This window comes from Pavona decussata, unplaced genomic scaffold (assembly GCF_977016875.1).
Source record: "Pavona decussata unplaced genomic scaffold, jaPavDecu1.1 SCAFFOLD_40, whole genome shotgun sequence".
Lineage (NCBI taxonomy): Eukaryota > Metazoa > Cnidaria > Anthozoa > Scleractinia > Agariciidae > Pavona > Pavona decussata.
In genome coordinates this window covers 1,245,807-1,262,198 of record NW_028145462.1, presented here as the reverse complement: position 1 = coordinate 1,262,198, position 16,392 = coordinate 1,245,807, and the positions used below count along the sequence as shown (strand labels likewise).

The following is a 16,392-nucleotide window of genomic DNA, read 5'->3' as shown; positions in this document are numbered from 1 at the left end:
TACCTTTATCCCATACTGTAGTGGAACAATAAGTCATGATTCCGTTGGGGAAAAAACACCGATACCCTCTCATAGAACAAAACATTTCGAAAACGTCATTCTGGCAATTCCTATATACCATTTATATGATCAAAAAATATCGAACAACGTCACATTTAGTATTTACTGGAAATTCCTATACCGTTTACATGATCAACAAATACCGAACAACAAATATCAGATTGACGGCTAATGTTCAAACTTAGTTACATATATTACGTAACTTTCTGCATAAATCAGTGGCATCAATGGAAAGTTCAAATGATGCACAAGCTATAAATCTAAACGTTCGTTCCCTTAGTTTATTAGGAAAATGATTTCCCTTAGAAATTAATGCACGTCACAAAAATGAGAAAGCTTTTGTCATTTGATTCTTAAAAAGTGCGTTAACTAAATTTAAAAAGTTCTACTCATCGTCCACTTGAGCGTTACAGTAAAGATCATGATGAGCGGCGCTTTTTGAAAGGGTTTTGCTTTTGAGTCTTTCATTAAGCATGGTTGCGAATGGTTGCTTATTATATTAAAGCCTGGTTCGTTTCACAAGCGAAATATACACAAGTATGTGCATAACATCGCTATGTCATTGTCAAAGCGAGCGTATAAGCATAAGTATAAAAGCTTATAAAAATCCAAAATTTCCCTTTTTGTTATGCTTCCTATTATGATTATGTTCCTCTTATGCTAGGGAAAACCACATATGCAAAGCATAACCAGAAAGGACTATTACATCTAATAATATAACAATCCTTCTTGGTCTCTTTCGCGTAAGCTGTCACATACATTTATTAAAAGGTGGCTGTAGTTCAAAGCATCACTGCATGCTTTTGTGTGTATTTCGGGCCTGTTTTCATTGACTTAAAATCGTATGCTTTCGCTTCCGCTTATGTCCCTAGTCAAAACTCACAAAATTAGGCATAAGGAGGGCGCTTTACCTCTTCCATCCCGTGCATGAGACTTGTATAATTGTAGCTACCAAAGATTTTCCAGTTTCTAACACACACTGCTGGTTTCGCTAAGCGTCACATATAAAAGGCTATAATTACTGCTTACAGAAGGCTGTTGTATCCGGTACCATAGACCATTGCTTAGGGAGGACTTAGTGCAGGAGAAACCTTGTAGTTCTGCGGCCTGTTAAACTAACTCCTGCCTGTCGTGATGGGCCATACTGCGGAACAGGATGGGTGCTGTTATCCTTTTGCTGTTCAACCAGACTATCTTGGCTGTCATCATGATCGCTTACATCATTCTCGAATTCATCACAATTTGCAAGACGACAAAGTCTGTTATCCTCCTCTGGAGCCAGAGTTAAGAAACAGTCATTTCTTGTCTGATCACAGGTGTAATTGTTGGCTCTAGCCAGGATGCACTTTGGGGAGTTTGAAAGCGACAGCCCACCTAAAGTGTATGTTAAATGGTCTTCGCTTTGTTCAAGCCAAGTGAACTGCACTGTCCGTTTGACGAACTCCGAGGTGTTTACATCCAGATGGACGTCTTCTGCAAGAACAGCTAACCAGAAAGGACATGTCTCACTCCTTCTGTTGTGTCTAACTGCTATAACATCGTCTTTCTGGTAAATTGCAGTAACTCTAACGACTGGGTGGGACCTTGTAACTAAGTTAAGTTCTTGTTCCTGGCATGCAGCAACAACGTCTTCGTTGGTGTCAACTGTTGGTATAACAGTAGGTCTAAAACTGAGGGCGTAAGGCAATGTTCCATTTAGCTCTTTCGTCTTTGACCTCACGTTGTCTTGCCTCACCCCTCTCCCGTACTCTCGCGCAAAGTCCTTCAGTTCTTCCACGTCTTCTTTAGTCAATTCTTGGTTTCCCTCATGTGTCGCCATCTGCTTCGTTTGTCTTAAACCAAAGTCTGGAGGGTCGCTGTTTATGATCCTCTCTGGGTAGAACGAGTTCGGACAGGTAAAATACGAAAAGTGCTTTTGATATATTCTCATCATGTTGTCTTGCACACAGCGGGTCCTCTTATATCTGTACTGAAGCACTGTCGGCATGTCGTGATCTGCACGCATCCCCTTGAAGAAACTTTCGACTGCCAAGGTTGTTAAACTTTCAAAGTCAATCAAGTTCAGAAGATCTTCTTTTCCAATTTCTGAGAAGGTGTTAACAACATTTGTAATTGACTCTAAAGCAATGACAAAGAACTGCCGGGTTGTTCGTGAAATCGTCATATCAGGGCCATTGGTGTTTCGTTTCCCTGTTCTGTCAAATGCGTATTCTTCGTGTTGTTGGAAGAAAGAGACAACACCTTCAAAGCACTTCAACGACTCGGCGAATGTTAGACGTGAGTTCTCCTTCTTGTCCAGCTTAAAGATGTTGGCATAGTTTGCCATAGCACGCTGAAGAGGAATAAGCCCCGTTGCCGATGTTATTATCCTGATAGCCTTATTGCTCGTATCGCAGACAAAAACAGTGTTACGGTAGGTATATATACCAGTTGGCATGTTCCATGTGCTTTTCAAGCCATCGTTATGCCCTTGGGCAACACCACCAAAACGTAGTTCTGGTTGCCCACTTCCAGTTCTCATTTTCTCTTCGCTACAGTGGTAAATACCGTGTTCCTTGCTCGACGATATAAAAACGTCACTGTTTTCTGTTATACCGATTCCCATTGGACTTGAAATTTCGCTGACACTTCTGAGCTTTGTCGCTCCATCAACATTATATAAGTGAACTTTCGAGCCTTCTTCGCAGCAATCTCCAACAAAAATACACTTTCCATCATGTGTCAACGCAAGAGCAGTTGGTAGACTTGATCTAGGCAAGCTGATGAATTCTTCTAAATTTCCGGTGGTCTTTTTTAATTCTTGATTGTGTGATACCTGTGAAATACGGAAAACTTTTCTTAGACGAATGTCAGAAACGAACAGCTTGGATTTGTCCGTAGCTGGGGTACAAACTGCAAATGGAGACATCAAGCTGGGTAAATTGGCTTCTGTTGTTAGAATGAGATCTTGAACATCAATTTTTCGGACTCGTCGAGTTGCACAGTTTTCCTCCTCTTCGTCATTTTCACGTTCTTCTAGATCTTGAGGAATTTGCAACGCATGACAAAACAAGGATTCGAGATTAAGCGTTCGGATAACACCATTGCCAGCATCACAGACATAGAGGTAGTCATCTTCAGTTACGGCAATTCCAGCGGGATTTCGGAACCTTGATTGTTTCCCATTGCCGTTTGTGTGCCCTGCATCTTCTCTACCAGCAATCAAGGTTACATTTGCAGGACAGTGCATGTCGATCATGAAGACTGCATGTTGTGACCTATCTGTAACAAACAAATTTGCTTCGTCGAGGAGAGAAAGAAATTCCGATTGGATAACTTAAAATGCCATTCCCGTTCTTCTTCCAATGTTTAAACTCAAGTTCTGGTACGAGCGTTGCACAGATCGGTTTGTCTGGTATGGCATCTTGAACGGATTTTCGGTGAATTTCGATTGCAGTTTCGACATCCATGCGATCTTTGTTGCGCACCGCATTCAGAGAAAGACACTTCTTCATCAGGTTGGAACACTCATCCTCGCTTTCTCGCCGCAATAGTAACAATAACCGTACGTTAACAAGGTAGCCATCAATATCAATCCAGTACCAGAATTCACCAGATCGTACTGATTTGATGTTGTGGGGACAATCTGGAAGAGGAACTTGGTATGGATATTTTTCTTTGTCGCCTTGCATCAAGCTCATAAAACATTTCTGTTTGGGATCACAATCTGTGCACCAAGCCAAAGTTAAAAGCCTCTGGCACAGTTTGTTTTCTCTGAGACACGAAGTACATGGACGAAGTAATGGGTGCCAGTCAGAGTATCCAAGAAGGGAACAGTCTTCACAAACGCTCTTCTTCAGAAAACATTCTACGCAGTAGAACTTACAGGCCCCATGATTCTCCAAGCAGCTTAAGCATCTCTCTGCGACATTGACGATGTCACGATACATGTTCTCAATATAGCCAGCACCTCCTTTATTCCCACAATAGAAGACTCCTATAGGGAAATCAATCTTTCCATCTAGTGACGCCACTCGAACTTCCCTTGCCTGGGTGACAAACTGCCTGGTCTTCAAAAATTCCACTGCGGCATCGTTAGATTCTGTGTTAAGCTCCTCCTGAATATGTCTGACAGTTAGACGATCGGGATCCACGAGGCCAAGAACAGCTTGAAGAGATGGAGCATATTCAAGCGCAGGTTTCAAAGCCATCTCGTCAGTTGCTATGCAACAAATATATCCACAGCTCTTCTCGTTGGAAATTGCGAGGCATTCCTTCTCAAGACACATACGGATGCACAATTTTACATCTTCTCTGATTACTCCGTTGGTCACGTTTCCAGGTGGCGAGTTTCGTACTATAGAACGAGGATGAAGAAAACTGAAATTATGAGAGTCAACATATTCTTGGGGTGTTTGGCAATAATTCCTGCCACAACCATGTTTACCTCTTCCGGACAGAAGATATGAAGCTACAGGCTTGCAATTAAACTGGATGGCATACTGGAAACGAGTTAAGGCTGGGTATAACTGTGGCAGTTGATTCTCTTTGACCAGCCCCATGGCATTCGAACAAAAAGAATGGACTTGCTGGTAAAACACGTGGCTTTTTTGCAAAATACCAGAGGCAGTTAAAAATGCAAGCATTGCAGCCGCTTCGTCAAGCTTTTTCAGATCCAGCATTAGTTCTGTGTTGGTTTCCGAATGGGATCTTTTAACATTTTCCGAATCTAGTCAGATGTTGTCTTTACTGTCATCACTACTGTTATCGTCGCTGCTGTTGCTGCTCTGCTCGCTGTCTAATTCCACTCCTCCTGCTTCACACAATTCCCGGAAACGCTCGTGTAGAACATCACTTTTGTCTTCTGTAACATTCAAGGACAGATTCTTTATCTTAATAGCAGAAGTGTCAAGACCTGATGGTTGTTCCACAACTTTCTGAAGTGCTTCCTTTAACTCGTTTGCAGCGCTGAACGACTCATCCTTTGCAAATCTCTCACATTCTTCGATCATTTCTTTCGCCTTACTCTTCACCCTTTCCGCGATAGCCGTCATGGCGAGAAATAAGGCGGCAATGGATTGATTTCCGGGGGAACTGACTTTCTGGCATCTTCCATGATGTTTCCTGAAGTTGTGTATGTTGTATGGTTTGCCAAGCTTGACAACCATTTTACAAGCCATACACTTAATGGATGTTTTGTCCAAAACTTCTGCTTGAGTTTCTTTCGTGTTGAACACTCTACTAACTTTCGAGATGAGTTTGTCAAGTTTCTAGATACTGTTGAAGCCTTGTAAAACTCCGCTGCAGCTTTGGTGGTTCCGGGATTTACTTTAACTGTAGTAGAGGTCACACTGGTGGCTTTCCATTTCTCTTTGACATAAATCTTTACAAATTGTGCATAGTTATCGTAATTGCGATAGCAATTGATAAAGTACCCACATGCTTCGCGCAGGTCTTAATCTTTGAGAATGAACATTTCCTCCTCTCCATCAAAGTAGGATAGTTCAAGGCAATGTTCTGTTTGAAAGTATTCTTGAAACTTTTTGACTGTTGACGCTAAAGAGAGTTGCCCCCTTGAATCTCCGTCAGTTTCAAAGTACCATTTGCGCTTCTGGTCTAGGGTATACTGCCCCTTTTCATCCGGGGGATTCTTGAAAACTTTCACTCTCATTGAGCTTGGGGTGTTTGCCTCGTATTCTATTAAAAATGTAATCGCAGGAAAAAGCAAGCTCTAATATAAATGCAGTGCGATTGTACTGGAATAATGACCGAGCCGCGTGGCCTTATTGAGAAGTAATAAATTAACCTGTAGCAATAACTGTATTTTCATCACGTAAAGTACAATCAAAACTGAATAGAAAGCTGCAATATAAACTAATCTGTTTGTAGACCACAGGTGACAACTTTATTCAAGTTCATGCTATATCAGTTCAACAGTCACAGCTATTTTTGGCTAAAACAAAGACGATATACGTGTTGGTACTTTCAAAAACGTTCTGTCAGGCTTACCCGGATCCCTTCGTAGCTGCGGTAGTGGTGTTCGTTGAACCACACTAATCGGTGTTTCCAAAGACACTACAGAGAAAAGAAACAAAGTGTTTAGTTTAATCCAGCTACGGCCTAATTTACATATATTTTGTAAATATGCAATAAAGGAAATTACCTTTCTCTTCTTTTCGTTGACAGAAAACATTGATTTTACTCTGTTTTAATCCTGTATGAATTGCCTTTGGCGTAAAATTAGTACTAAAAGAGAATGAGAATATACAGAATGTAAAGATCTCTACATCAGGAGCGAGGTTTTTATGGTATAAAATGCGCTGTGAATTAATGTTCACGTCCTAAAGGAAAAATATACTTCTTAACTGATATTATGATAGGAAGGGTTGACTGCTGCTCCTCTGACTTTTTATCGAAAAGTAGGACATTACTGACTAACCTAGAATGTGGCCCAGGTGATCTTGATCTTGAGCTTGTTTGAAGAGATGAACCTGGTACAGAATATTCTCCGTGGCTGTATAAACAACAACAACAAAAATCTGATTAGTGACCCATTAGTATATAATTTCGAAGAATGTGCCACAGAAATGATGAATCATACGAGATTCAGTGCACATTCATATGGTAAACAGCATACTAAACAAATCATTTGAAATAAATGAGATCAAATGCAAATACATGCCTGTCCAAATACTATTTAAAAGGAAGAATATTATAAAAAAACATTCACTAAAAATGAAATTAATAAAAATAAACATACAGTACTACTAATACGGTCATCATTGTTGCCATTACATTTTTCATCGTAAATCGGCTTTCAATTGTGTAAAAACTTGTAAAAAAGTAGTATATATATCGATTCATACCTTTTCCTTTCTACTTTACTTGCCACTACTTCATCGCTACTAGATGAGCTTGACCTTTTTCGTTTCCGTCGTTCTTCACCCCTTAAGAGTATATAAAATGTTCTGTCAGTAATTCTATATGAAAGTCATTATTTCTTCTTCGTTTCCATATAGTCGTATCAGTCTTATAAAAAATTTTTTCGTGACGACTATATGGAGACACGTACCATTTGGAGAGGGCTGTTTGAGCATTGGGCTGTCGTACGAATGCCTCTATATAGTCCGAGTCGTCATGAAAAATCTTTCATAGGACTGGTACGACCCGTATGACTGATAAGGCTATATGGAAACGAGCCCTTAACACGAAACTGGAAACAGTTTGCTATTTGCTGTCGGCCGCAGTGGCGTATTGTATTTTAAAAATTCATTGTTACGGAAGGTTCCTTAAATTTTATATTAACGACAACACCCTGATCAATGCAAAATTACACCAGCGGGATTGTGTAAAAACTTGTAAAAAAGTAGTATATATCGATACATACCTTTTCCTTTCTACTTTACTTGTTACTACTTCATCGCTACTAGATGAGCTTGACCTTTTTCGTTTCCGTCGTTCTTCATCCCTTAAGAGGATATAAAATGTTCAGTAATGCTATATGAAAGTCATTTTTCCTTCTTTAGATCTATCGGTGTCTAGAATAGCAAAACCCTGCAAGGGTTGGAACTGTTTGGAAGTTTAAAACACATTTTCTCTGTCGCGATTATATGTCATTTCTTATCTTGGTTGGTCAAGATGCATATACCCGGCATGTATCACATTTCAGTGTAGGTGTCCAGGACGATAGCAAGAACGTTATGTACAATTTCTTACTTAATAAGTATTTTAACACGCATACCTTGTTGTGACGCGATGTTCACGATCTTTTTCTCTTTTCCACTTTTTACTTTTTCTTTCTTTTTTTTTTCTTTTATCTCTGGAGAACGACATACAGGTTAATATTGCAAAAGCAACCGCATACAGCCAAAGTACCGCTGATGTTATTCATTCATTCATTCATTCATTCATTCATTCATTCATTCATTCATTCATTCATTCATTCATTCATTCATTCATTCATTCAGTCAGTCAGTCAGTCAGTCAGTCAGTCAGTCAGTCATTCATTCATTCATTCATTCATTCATTCATTCATTCATTCATTCATTCATTCATTCATTCATTCATTCATTCATTCATTCATGCATGCATGCATGCATTCATTCATGAATCATAAGTTCGAATTAGTTAGGTGTCTTCAATAGCCCAATTTCGATATATTAAAATTCTAACTTGGCTGGGACGCTTAGGGGAATAAAGCAAACGAATCGAAACAAAATTAAATATATATTTCTGAACCTCGAGGTGATCTGTTCTGTTTAGTCCCATAAGCATCGTAGCCAAGTTACAATTTTAATATATCGAAAGTTGTCTATTAGTAGAGGGTTTTTACCCTCGGCTACACTCCTCCCGACACATTTATAAAGTTCATTAGCTCATTCATTCATTCATTCTGGTTGTCACTTTATGATACACCACCACCTCCCCCCCCCCCCCCTTCCCTTCTCTCTCCTCACCTTTATTATGATGTTCAAAATGTGTCGAAATGTGTGTTACTGCCAGATACTTGGAACCACTTGTCAATACTTGGAAACGCAGTATGTTTTCCAGCATTTGATAAGAGAGTAAAATGCAATTATTTGACCCGTCTAAGACTATAAAAAGGGTGATTGTAGACAATGTTGCGTCGAATTATTAAATTTAGATTATTCGTGATTATTAAGTTATCGAAAGTTAGCTATCATAGCTAACTGCTCTAACTGAACTCTGAGCTAGAATTAACATTACGTTCAATTATTTCTTTGCGTCAAAATGTTTACTTGTAAAGGTCGATAAAGGGTCAAAATGGTGTTTTATTCTACTAGTAATTCAAACAAAGCACCGTACATACTTGTTCTTTAACCATCAGTTTTAGTTCAGTTTTACCGACCATTGTTTTTCTGAGTATGTCAAAGACCTTAGATCGCTTAGCGCTTTGAGTTTTTGGACTCTTCAGAAAGAAAACATCGAGAAAAACAATAAAACGAAAAGCCCATAAAAATGAAATAGTTTTTAATTAATCTGCCTTTTCGACGATTCACTTTTCTGATTTAAAGTCGTATATCAACGGATCATAATGAAAAATGGAGCCCCAAAACTACAGAAAACTGTTCCCTCGAGTTTTTCTTAAAATCAACAAAGTTTATTCTGCAGAAGTGTCGAGAAATTCAAGTATCAACAAGTCATTCAAGCTTCAACTACGTTTTGCTCTGTTCTAATTAATACTCTCAAGAATCAGACTCGAGATCGATCGAGAAGTCACTTTAATTTCGATTTGAGGACGGATTTTCTTTTCGGATTCTTTTTGTCTTCACTTATCCGACACGTAAGCTTATTTCTTATTACATCCTCAATCAATCATATAAACAATATCTCGAAATATCTTAAAGCTAAACTTCTGTAAACTTACCTGTCTTCCTTTGATTTGTGCTTTCCCATACCCGTGAAGTTAAAAACCACTTGATTCAAAAACCTTCCGATGCAAGCACTCGAAAGCGTCAACGAGCGAATCTTCGAGAATCTTTTTTGTCGCATGTGCTTTGAAGCTGACGTCATGAGGAAAATATCCCCCCGGGGAGGGGTGGGTCCTGTGTGAACAAGTTCGAACCCGTGTTTCGAGTGTCGCAAGCTTAGAAGATTCAGAGGTGGACCGCTAAAAGGTGACTGGGTAGAAAAATAGAAGAATCTACCAAAACAATTCGACACAAGTGGATTCCGACACAAGTAGATCCCGGATTCCAAAACTTTAGTGGATTCTGGATTCCAGCTCACTGGATTCCGGATTCCAACATAAAAAATGTCCTGGATTCCGGATTCCAACTGTGGGGAATTAGTAAGGATAGCCCACACTGTCTCGTCTTCACTAGATTTTTATTCTTCTCCTCTTCTATTCTCGCTAGGTTTCACAACTGTAACAACTCCTCGACTCGACTGATATACAAGATTACTTCGACTGAAAGCTAAATAAATCACAGACTATTGTTCCTTATCTTTGCGGGACACCTTAGTTAAAAAGAACGCTGATTGGCTAGATACGAATCTTCCAGACATAAGAATAACAAAATTTCCAGACAAACATTTCACAATCGCTATTTGATATCTATGCTATTATCCTGTTTCCGACACACTCCCCCCATGTGCCTTCCAAACGGAAGCACATGTAAACAGAGGAAACGGCTAGCTTAATTAATAATTAAATTAATTGAAATCAGAAACAAAACAAAACAAAGTAACGAATGTCAAAGCTCGCTGAAATCACTTTATATTCTCCGTCCATCCGCACAGTTCTGTCCTGCGTTTAGTTTTAAAGTTCTTCACTCTCTATAGCGTCACGAATACGCAAGTTTGCGGCAACCGCAGCTTCTCTCCGTGGACGAAAGACTGGCGCTTTAGCATTCAGGGGGGTAAGGACTTCAGCTCTCTCCGGCGCTCTATCGCATGCTAGTTCCATGGGATAAAGGTGTTGAATCGGCCTCTCCAGAAACGTTTTCCCTGCGCGCAGCTTCACTCCACGTACAATTCCATCACGGCCGTTGAATAGTTCAACGACCACTCCTAATGGCCACTTTCCTCGGTTCTTTTCTTCTGAACGAATGAGAACGACGTCACCAGGCTTTAAGGGCCTCGCCTTGCCTTTTCCATTGCAGTTGTGACGCTCTCTGAGCGCCGCCAAGTACTCTCGAGACCAGCGTCTCCACACAGCGTCCTTACAAGACCTCAAATACTTGACACGCTTTCGTAGGTCAGTTGTCTCCTCTCGCCATGGTTCTTGTTCAGGGAGGCGAATACATCTTTGGAATAGGAAAGAAGATGGGGTGAGGAGAGGGAGCTGGACGTCATCTTCTACATAGGACAGGGGGCGGCGATTTAGTTGAGTTTCAACATCCAGCACGACTTCGCACAGCTCTGACCAGGATAGCATTCCTCCACCAATTACTTTATAGAATGCACGTTTGAAGAGGCCCACTAGTCGCTCAAACTGGCCACCCCACCAGGGTGCTCGACTTAGGTTAAACCTCCAGATAATCTTCTCCGATGCAAGGTAGCCTTGTACTTGCTCATCTTTCTGGATTCCTTTCAGTAGGTTTGCCGCTCCTACGAACGTTTTTCCATTGTCTGAAAAGATCTTTAAAGGTCGTCCACGTCTAGCGATGAAACGCTTCAAGCTTGAAAGAAAGGTAGTAGTTTCCAGATTAGGCAGGACCTCCAAGTACAAGGCTCTCGTTAAACTGCACGTGTAGAGCACCAGATAGCCTTTTCCTTCTACACGAGAGGACTTGCGGTACTTAATCGGCCCAGCAAAATCTACGCCAACAATTTCAAAGGGAGTTGAGCCCTCAGTTCTCTCCAGAGGCAATAAACCGGGGGGTGGAGCTGCGAGAGCAACAGCCTGGAAGCGTTTGCACCCATAACACTCCCTGATGACTTTCTTCGCGAGGCGCCTCAGGCGGGGAATCCAGAACTCTTCTCTCACTTTAGCCATAGTAAGCCCCACTCCCCCGTGAAGAGTGGCTTTGTGGACGTGTTCGACATACTTGTTTGCGAACGTTGTGGCGTCTGGGATGTATATCGGATAGACCCCTTGCAGTCTCCCACGGCACTCAAGCAATCCATCTTTGTTCTTCTGTAAGTTTAGGCACAGGCGATCTTCCTCCATGCTTTCAATTCCCCGGCTCTGTACGCGTAGCAACCAAAAGTGTTTCTGCTTCTCAATTTCGTCTGTTGTCAGGGGTCCCTTTGTTCTTGTCGCTCTTTTCGCTCTAGCGTTGTTTGCAAACCGCATAATCCAAGCGCACACTCGCAAAGTCTTCCAGTAGTTGTGCTTGGCCAGAAGATGGTCTAGATCGTCATCAGCTTTAACGGCCATGGCAAAGAGCTCCTTTGTAGCTTTCATCTCTGCGTTAGATTCAGCGGTGGGCGCGGTCACAAGGTCGGCTGGCCATTTCGCAGGATCACTTAGCCACTCTGGTCCCTTCCACCACAGTTGGTTCTCCTCAGTTACCAGTCCACCTCGGCTAGCAAGATCTGCAGGATTATCCTGAGTAGGTACGTGCCTCCAGACAACATCAGAGTGTTCTCTAATTTTTCGTACCCGGTTGGCCACAAACTGCTTATAGTCTCCTCCTCCTAGTATCCAATGTAAGGCAACGCTGCTGTCAAGCCAACAATGCAGCGAAGTCACAGGGAATCCTTGAAGTGCATCTTGAACGTTGGTCAGAAGATTTACAGCCATGTGACCGGAGACCAGTTCGCGGCGAGGTATTGTCAGCCCTTGTTTGGCCAGTCTTGCCTTTGCTGTAACCAGGCCTTGGTTGATTGCGCTTGACTGTTTGACCACAGCGTACACAGAAGCGGCCACGCCCTTTCCGCTCGCGTCTCCAAAAGCATGAAGTTTAATGTCCTCGATAGGTTCTTGGACGCTGGTAAGTGCTCGTGGACAAGTTACGTGTTGCGGCAAGGAACGTTCCCACTTCTGCCACTGCTGTTCTAGGGGGGTGGATAACAGAGCGTCCCATGCACGTACAGAAGCTTTCCTTGCAGGGTGATTGGAGCGATAAGACCAAGGGGGTCATAGATCCTCGCCACTTTTCCCAGAATCCCTCTCTTTGTCGGTTGGGCAACTTCCTCTGGAATTGTAACTCCAACTTCGTCCGTCAGTTTGTTCCACTTTAAACCAAGCAGCCCACATTCTCTCGGCTTGATTCCGAGTTGTTGCTTGGCGTAGCTTAAGTCATCCCCAGTTTCAGTTTCTTCAGTGAGCTCTAGTTCAGTCACGTTTGAATGCCACTTGTGTAAGTGAAAGGTGGCCTGGTGGAACATCTCAGTTGCTGTAGCTTTCTTTTGTTTCGCTTCTTGGATAGTACCTCCACCAGAAATGAGATCGTCAACGTACAGTTCTCGCTCGATTTCTGCTACGCGATCAGGGTGTGCAGGTCTGCAAGTGTTCAGATGGTGCTGAATTACGCCGCCAAGCAGAAACGGCGAGGGTCCCAAACCAAACAGAGCTCTGGTGAATCGGTACGTGCGAACACGAAAAGGATCCTTGCTGTCCAACCAATGAAACCGCAGTGCATCTCGGTCCTGCTCTCGGATACGCACTTGAAGAAATGCTTTGCGAATATCACCAGCGATAGCCACTGAATGAAACCGTCCCCTTAGGAGTACCTTCCATAGTTGATTCTGCAGGGATGGTCCAACTTCCAGACAGTCGTTTAGGGAAGGGGCTGAGTCGTACGCTCTTGCTGAGGCATCGTAGACAATACGCATCTTGGTAGTTTCTGCACTCTCTCTCACTACTGCTTTGTGCGGGATGTAGAATTCTCTTTGAGTTGCTGGCATCTCTGCTTCTTCAATAATTCCTTCATTAAGCTGTTCTTGTATGATAGCGTCATAGTCGTCTAGCCTTCCTGTCTTCTTAAGTCGTTGGACTAGGCTCCCCAGTCGCTTTAAGCTTCCAGACTTGTTAGAGGGCAACGGAGGATGGTCCCCTTTCCAGGGAAGGCCAGTTTCATACCAACCCTCAGGGCTGCGGCTGAGTTGTTCAAGGAATTCTTCATAAACAACGCTCTGATCGCCATTAGGTTTGTCTTCGAGTCCTAGTACGTCCATCCGGTAAAGCTCTTCATAGTCATTCGAGGCCGTCTGCGCTAGAAACATCTTGTCCAGGTCTGTCTCCGTTCCTGGTGACATGATGGTCCATCCAAAAAGAGTGTACTCAGCCACAGGCTCGCCGATAGCTCCGGTGCGTTGGGATTCTCGAGTTTTTATCTTCGCGTAGTCACTCGCGCCCAGAATAACATGGACCGGAAGTAAGCTCTTAGTGTCGGTGTCTTCCATTAAAACGCCTTCCAGATGGCGGTATTTGCTGATCATTTCCTTATAGTTAGGATTTTCCACGGACAAAAGTTCAGCGCGGTCTACTCTAGTTACTCGTAATGAAATTGCATTGTTTCCTTTAGTGTCACTCACTTGCGTATTGTAAGTTTCTGTCCGCTTAGTCACTATGCCCACGATAGTTTGTATACGGCGTGTTAGAGTGCGAGCTGGTACGAGGTTTAGACGATCCAAGATGTATCCTGAAGCATAAGACGCAGTCGCACCGGTGTCCAGTAGGGCTCTACAGGTCACGCCATTCAACTTGACAAGTACGATTGGATGGCAGACTTTCTCTCCTTCTTGAGTTGCAGTTAGAGCCACTCCGCCGTTGTTCGCTCTTTGGCGTCCAGTTGCCGACGGTCGGTCGCAAATAGATGAGTGGTGCCTTTGTTTGCAGTGTACGCAAGATGCGCGGCTTCGGCATTGTGAAGCGCTGTGTTGAGGCCCAGTGCAGTTGAAGCACAAGCGTTTGTTTTGTAGAATGCGACGGCGCTCCGCTGGAGATGTCACGTTCTCACACTCCCAAGATCTGTGTGTCACGCGATCGCAGTAGACACACGCGTGTCGTGGGTTGGGTTCGCCCTGTCGCGCGTAGAAACTTCTGTCACGAGGCAAACGTGGGGGACGCGGCGGACGCGGCGGGTGATAAATCGGCGGAGTCGGAGACGTTTCGTTTACCTTTTCTACCCCCAAAGTTTCCATCGGATGAATGGCTTTCCATTCTTCTAAAGCCTGCATAAGGTCCCCGAAACCCCAATCTTGCCATCCCGGTTTTCCGCTCACGAGGTCTGCCTTTATGTCTGGCAATTTGTCTAGGACGCCACGCACCATAAATAAACACCCAGAAAGTTTACCTAGAGTCTCTAATGATTGAACATTGTAGTTCAAAGTCTGACAAAATTTATGAATTTCATTAGGGATGCATCCAGTTACCACAGGTAAACCATTGATGTTATCAATATACGCTCTCACAATCTCGCTTGTCTTGCCGTAATTGGACTTCAAGATATTTTTAGCACGTTCATAACCTTCAGGACTAAATGGGAGGCCATCGATTGATTCACAAACATCACTTTCCAGTAATTCTTTGAGATGAGCAAATTTAGTAACCGGGGGAATATCGGCTGCATCGATTTCCGCTTTGAACTTGTTCCAAAAGGAAAGCCACTTTTCGTAGGTGCCGTCATATTTCGTAATTACCAGCTTTGGCATTTTGACATTTCCCTTACTTAGGGGTTTTCCGGCGGGCTGATCGGGCGACTGCATTTTTGATTTTTGCTCAAGTTTAAGTTTTTCAAAGTTCAGTTCATCCTCCCTCCTTTTGGCTAGAAGAGCTTCTTCCTCTTCCCGTTTTTTGTTTATTGCTTTTGCCCCAGCTTCTTCGAGATGACGATTTAAATCTTCTACTTCTTTATCTACATCATCAATCGTTTGCTCGATAATTTTTCCCCATTCATCAACTTCGTCAATGCTTTTCCCCGCTTCAAGCTTACCTTTCTCGATGTCTAGCTTCAAGTCTTCTATAGATGCCACAATCTTTCCCAGAGTTTCTTTATGTCGAGTGATCTTCTCGATATTTCCCTTCTCCACGACAGATTTCGTCCTTCCTCGTGTAAGCTTTAGAAGCTGAAGTTCTGCCTCCAGTTTAGCTTCCATTGACTAACAGGTTGTCCAAATCACTGCAGTTCCCGTCGGAGGTGCCACTAATGTGGGGAATTAGTAAGGATAGCCCACACTGTCTCGTCTTCACTAGATTTTTATTCTTCTCCTCTTCTATTCTCGCTAGGTTTCACAACTGTAACAACTCCTCGACTCGACTGATATAAAAGATTACTTCGACTGAAAGCTAAATAAATCACAGACTATTGTTCCTTATCTTTGCGGGACACCTTAGTTAAAAAGAACGCTGATTGGCTAGATACGAATCTTCCAGACATAAGAATAACAAAATTTCCAGACAAACATTTCACAATCGCTATTTGATATCTATGCTATTATCCTGTTTCCGACACAACATGAAAATTTCTCTGGATTCCGGATTCCGGATTCCGTTACATGGGGTGACCTGTCACTATGGCGTCATTTGACTACAACTATCAGAATACTTCCGTTTTTTGTTCTTTCATGCTAATTAGAGCTATTCTTCTTTGCTGTCCACTGGGTTTACAAAATTTGAATTTGAAAAGGAAAACAAAATGAATTCTAGTAGTTGTAGTCAAATGACGCTCGCCATCATGAAAATGGCCTATTCGCGAGTCCGTGAATCATGAGCTACCATTTTTTATTTGCGGCTGGACGTTATCAGATCACTTGTGTTCGGGTGCGTAAAACTTTCAAGTCTCGGCAAGCGGAAGCAAAACAAAAAAGCAATTGAAAAATAACGCTAAGAATCATGTCCTATGTCTTGATCTTTTCCAGGGCTTGAACAATCGATGAATCAATGACAATCGATGCCAATTAAGGTTACTTATTGGGAAGGAAGGTCGAATTTTTCTCAAA

The 16,392-nt window shown here is 42.4% G+C and overlaps 1 protein-coding gene, 1 long non-coding RNA gene and 2 pseudogenes across 2 annotated transcripts in view; 1 reads left to right on the top strand and 3 right to left on the bottom strand.

The window, feature by feature from the left end:
- LOC146483080 (uncharacterized) overlaps positions 1 to 16,392 on the top strand; it is a 286,359-nt gene that overhangs the window by 23,804 nt on the left and 246,163 nt on the right. The window lies entirely within an intron of this gene.
- On the bottom strand, positions 256 to 4,057 carry LOC146483095 (uncharacterized; annotated as a pseudogene).
- Positions 5,331 to 9,456, bottom strand: LOC146483094 (uncharacterized). Its single transcript, XM_085106291.1, has 7 exons — positions 9,428 to 9,456; positions 7,781 to 7,858; positions 7,427 to 7,507; positions 6,479 to 6,553; positions 6,203 to 6,285; positions 6,049 to 6,114; positions 5,331 to 5,736 (listed from the first exon to the last, which is right to left on the bottom strand). The coding sequence occupies exons 1-7, from the start codon at positions 9,454 to 9,456 to the stop codon at positions 5,495 to 5,497; spliced, it is 654 nt and encodes a 217-aa protein (XP_084962417.1). The 3' UTR covers positions 5,331 to 5,494.
- LOC146483093 (uncharacterized) lies at positions 10,250 to 15,900 on the bottom strand (annotated as a pseudogene).

What these genes read in the sequence shown, in the direction of transcription:
- LOC146483094 (XM_085106291.1), bottom strand. Translation starts at nt 9,456, where the DNA reads ATGGGAAAGCACAAATCAAAGGAAGACAG. An exon ending in GAACATCGCGTCACAACAAG is followed by an intron (nt 7,508 to 7,780) that starts GTATGCGTGTTA and finishes TATCCTCTTAAG; the next exon opens with GGATGAAGAACGACGGAAAC. An exon ending in GCAGCTACGAAGGGATCCGG is followed by an intron (nt 5,737 to 6,048) that starts GTAAGCCTGACA and finishes CATTTTTAATAG; the next exon opens with AATACGAGGCAAACACCCCA.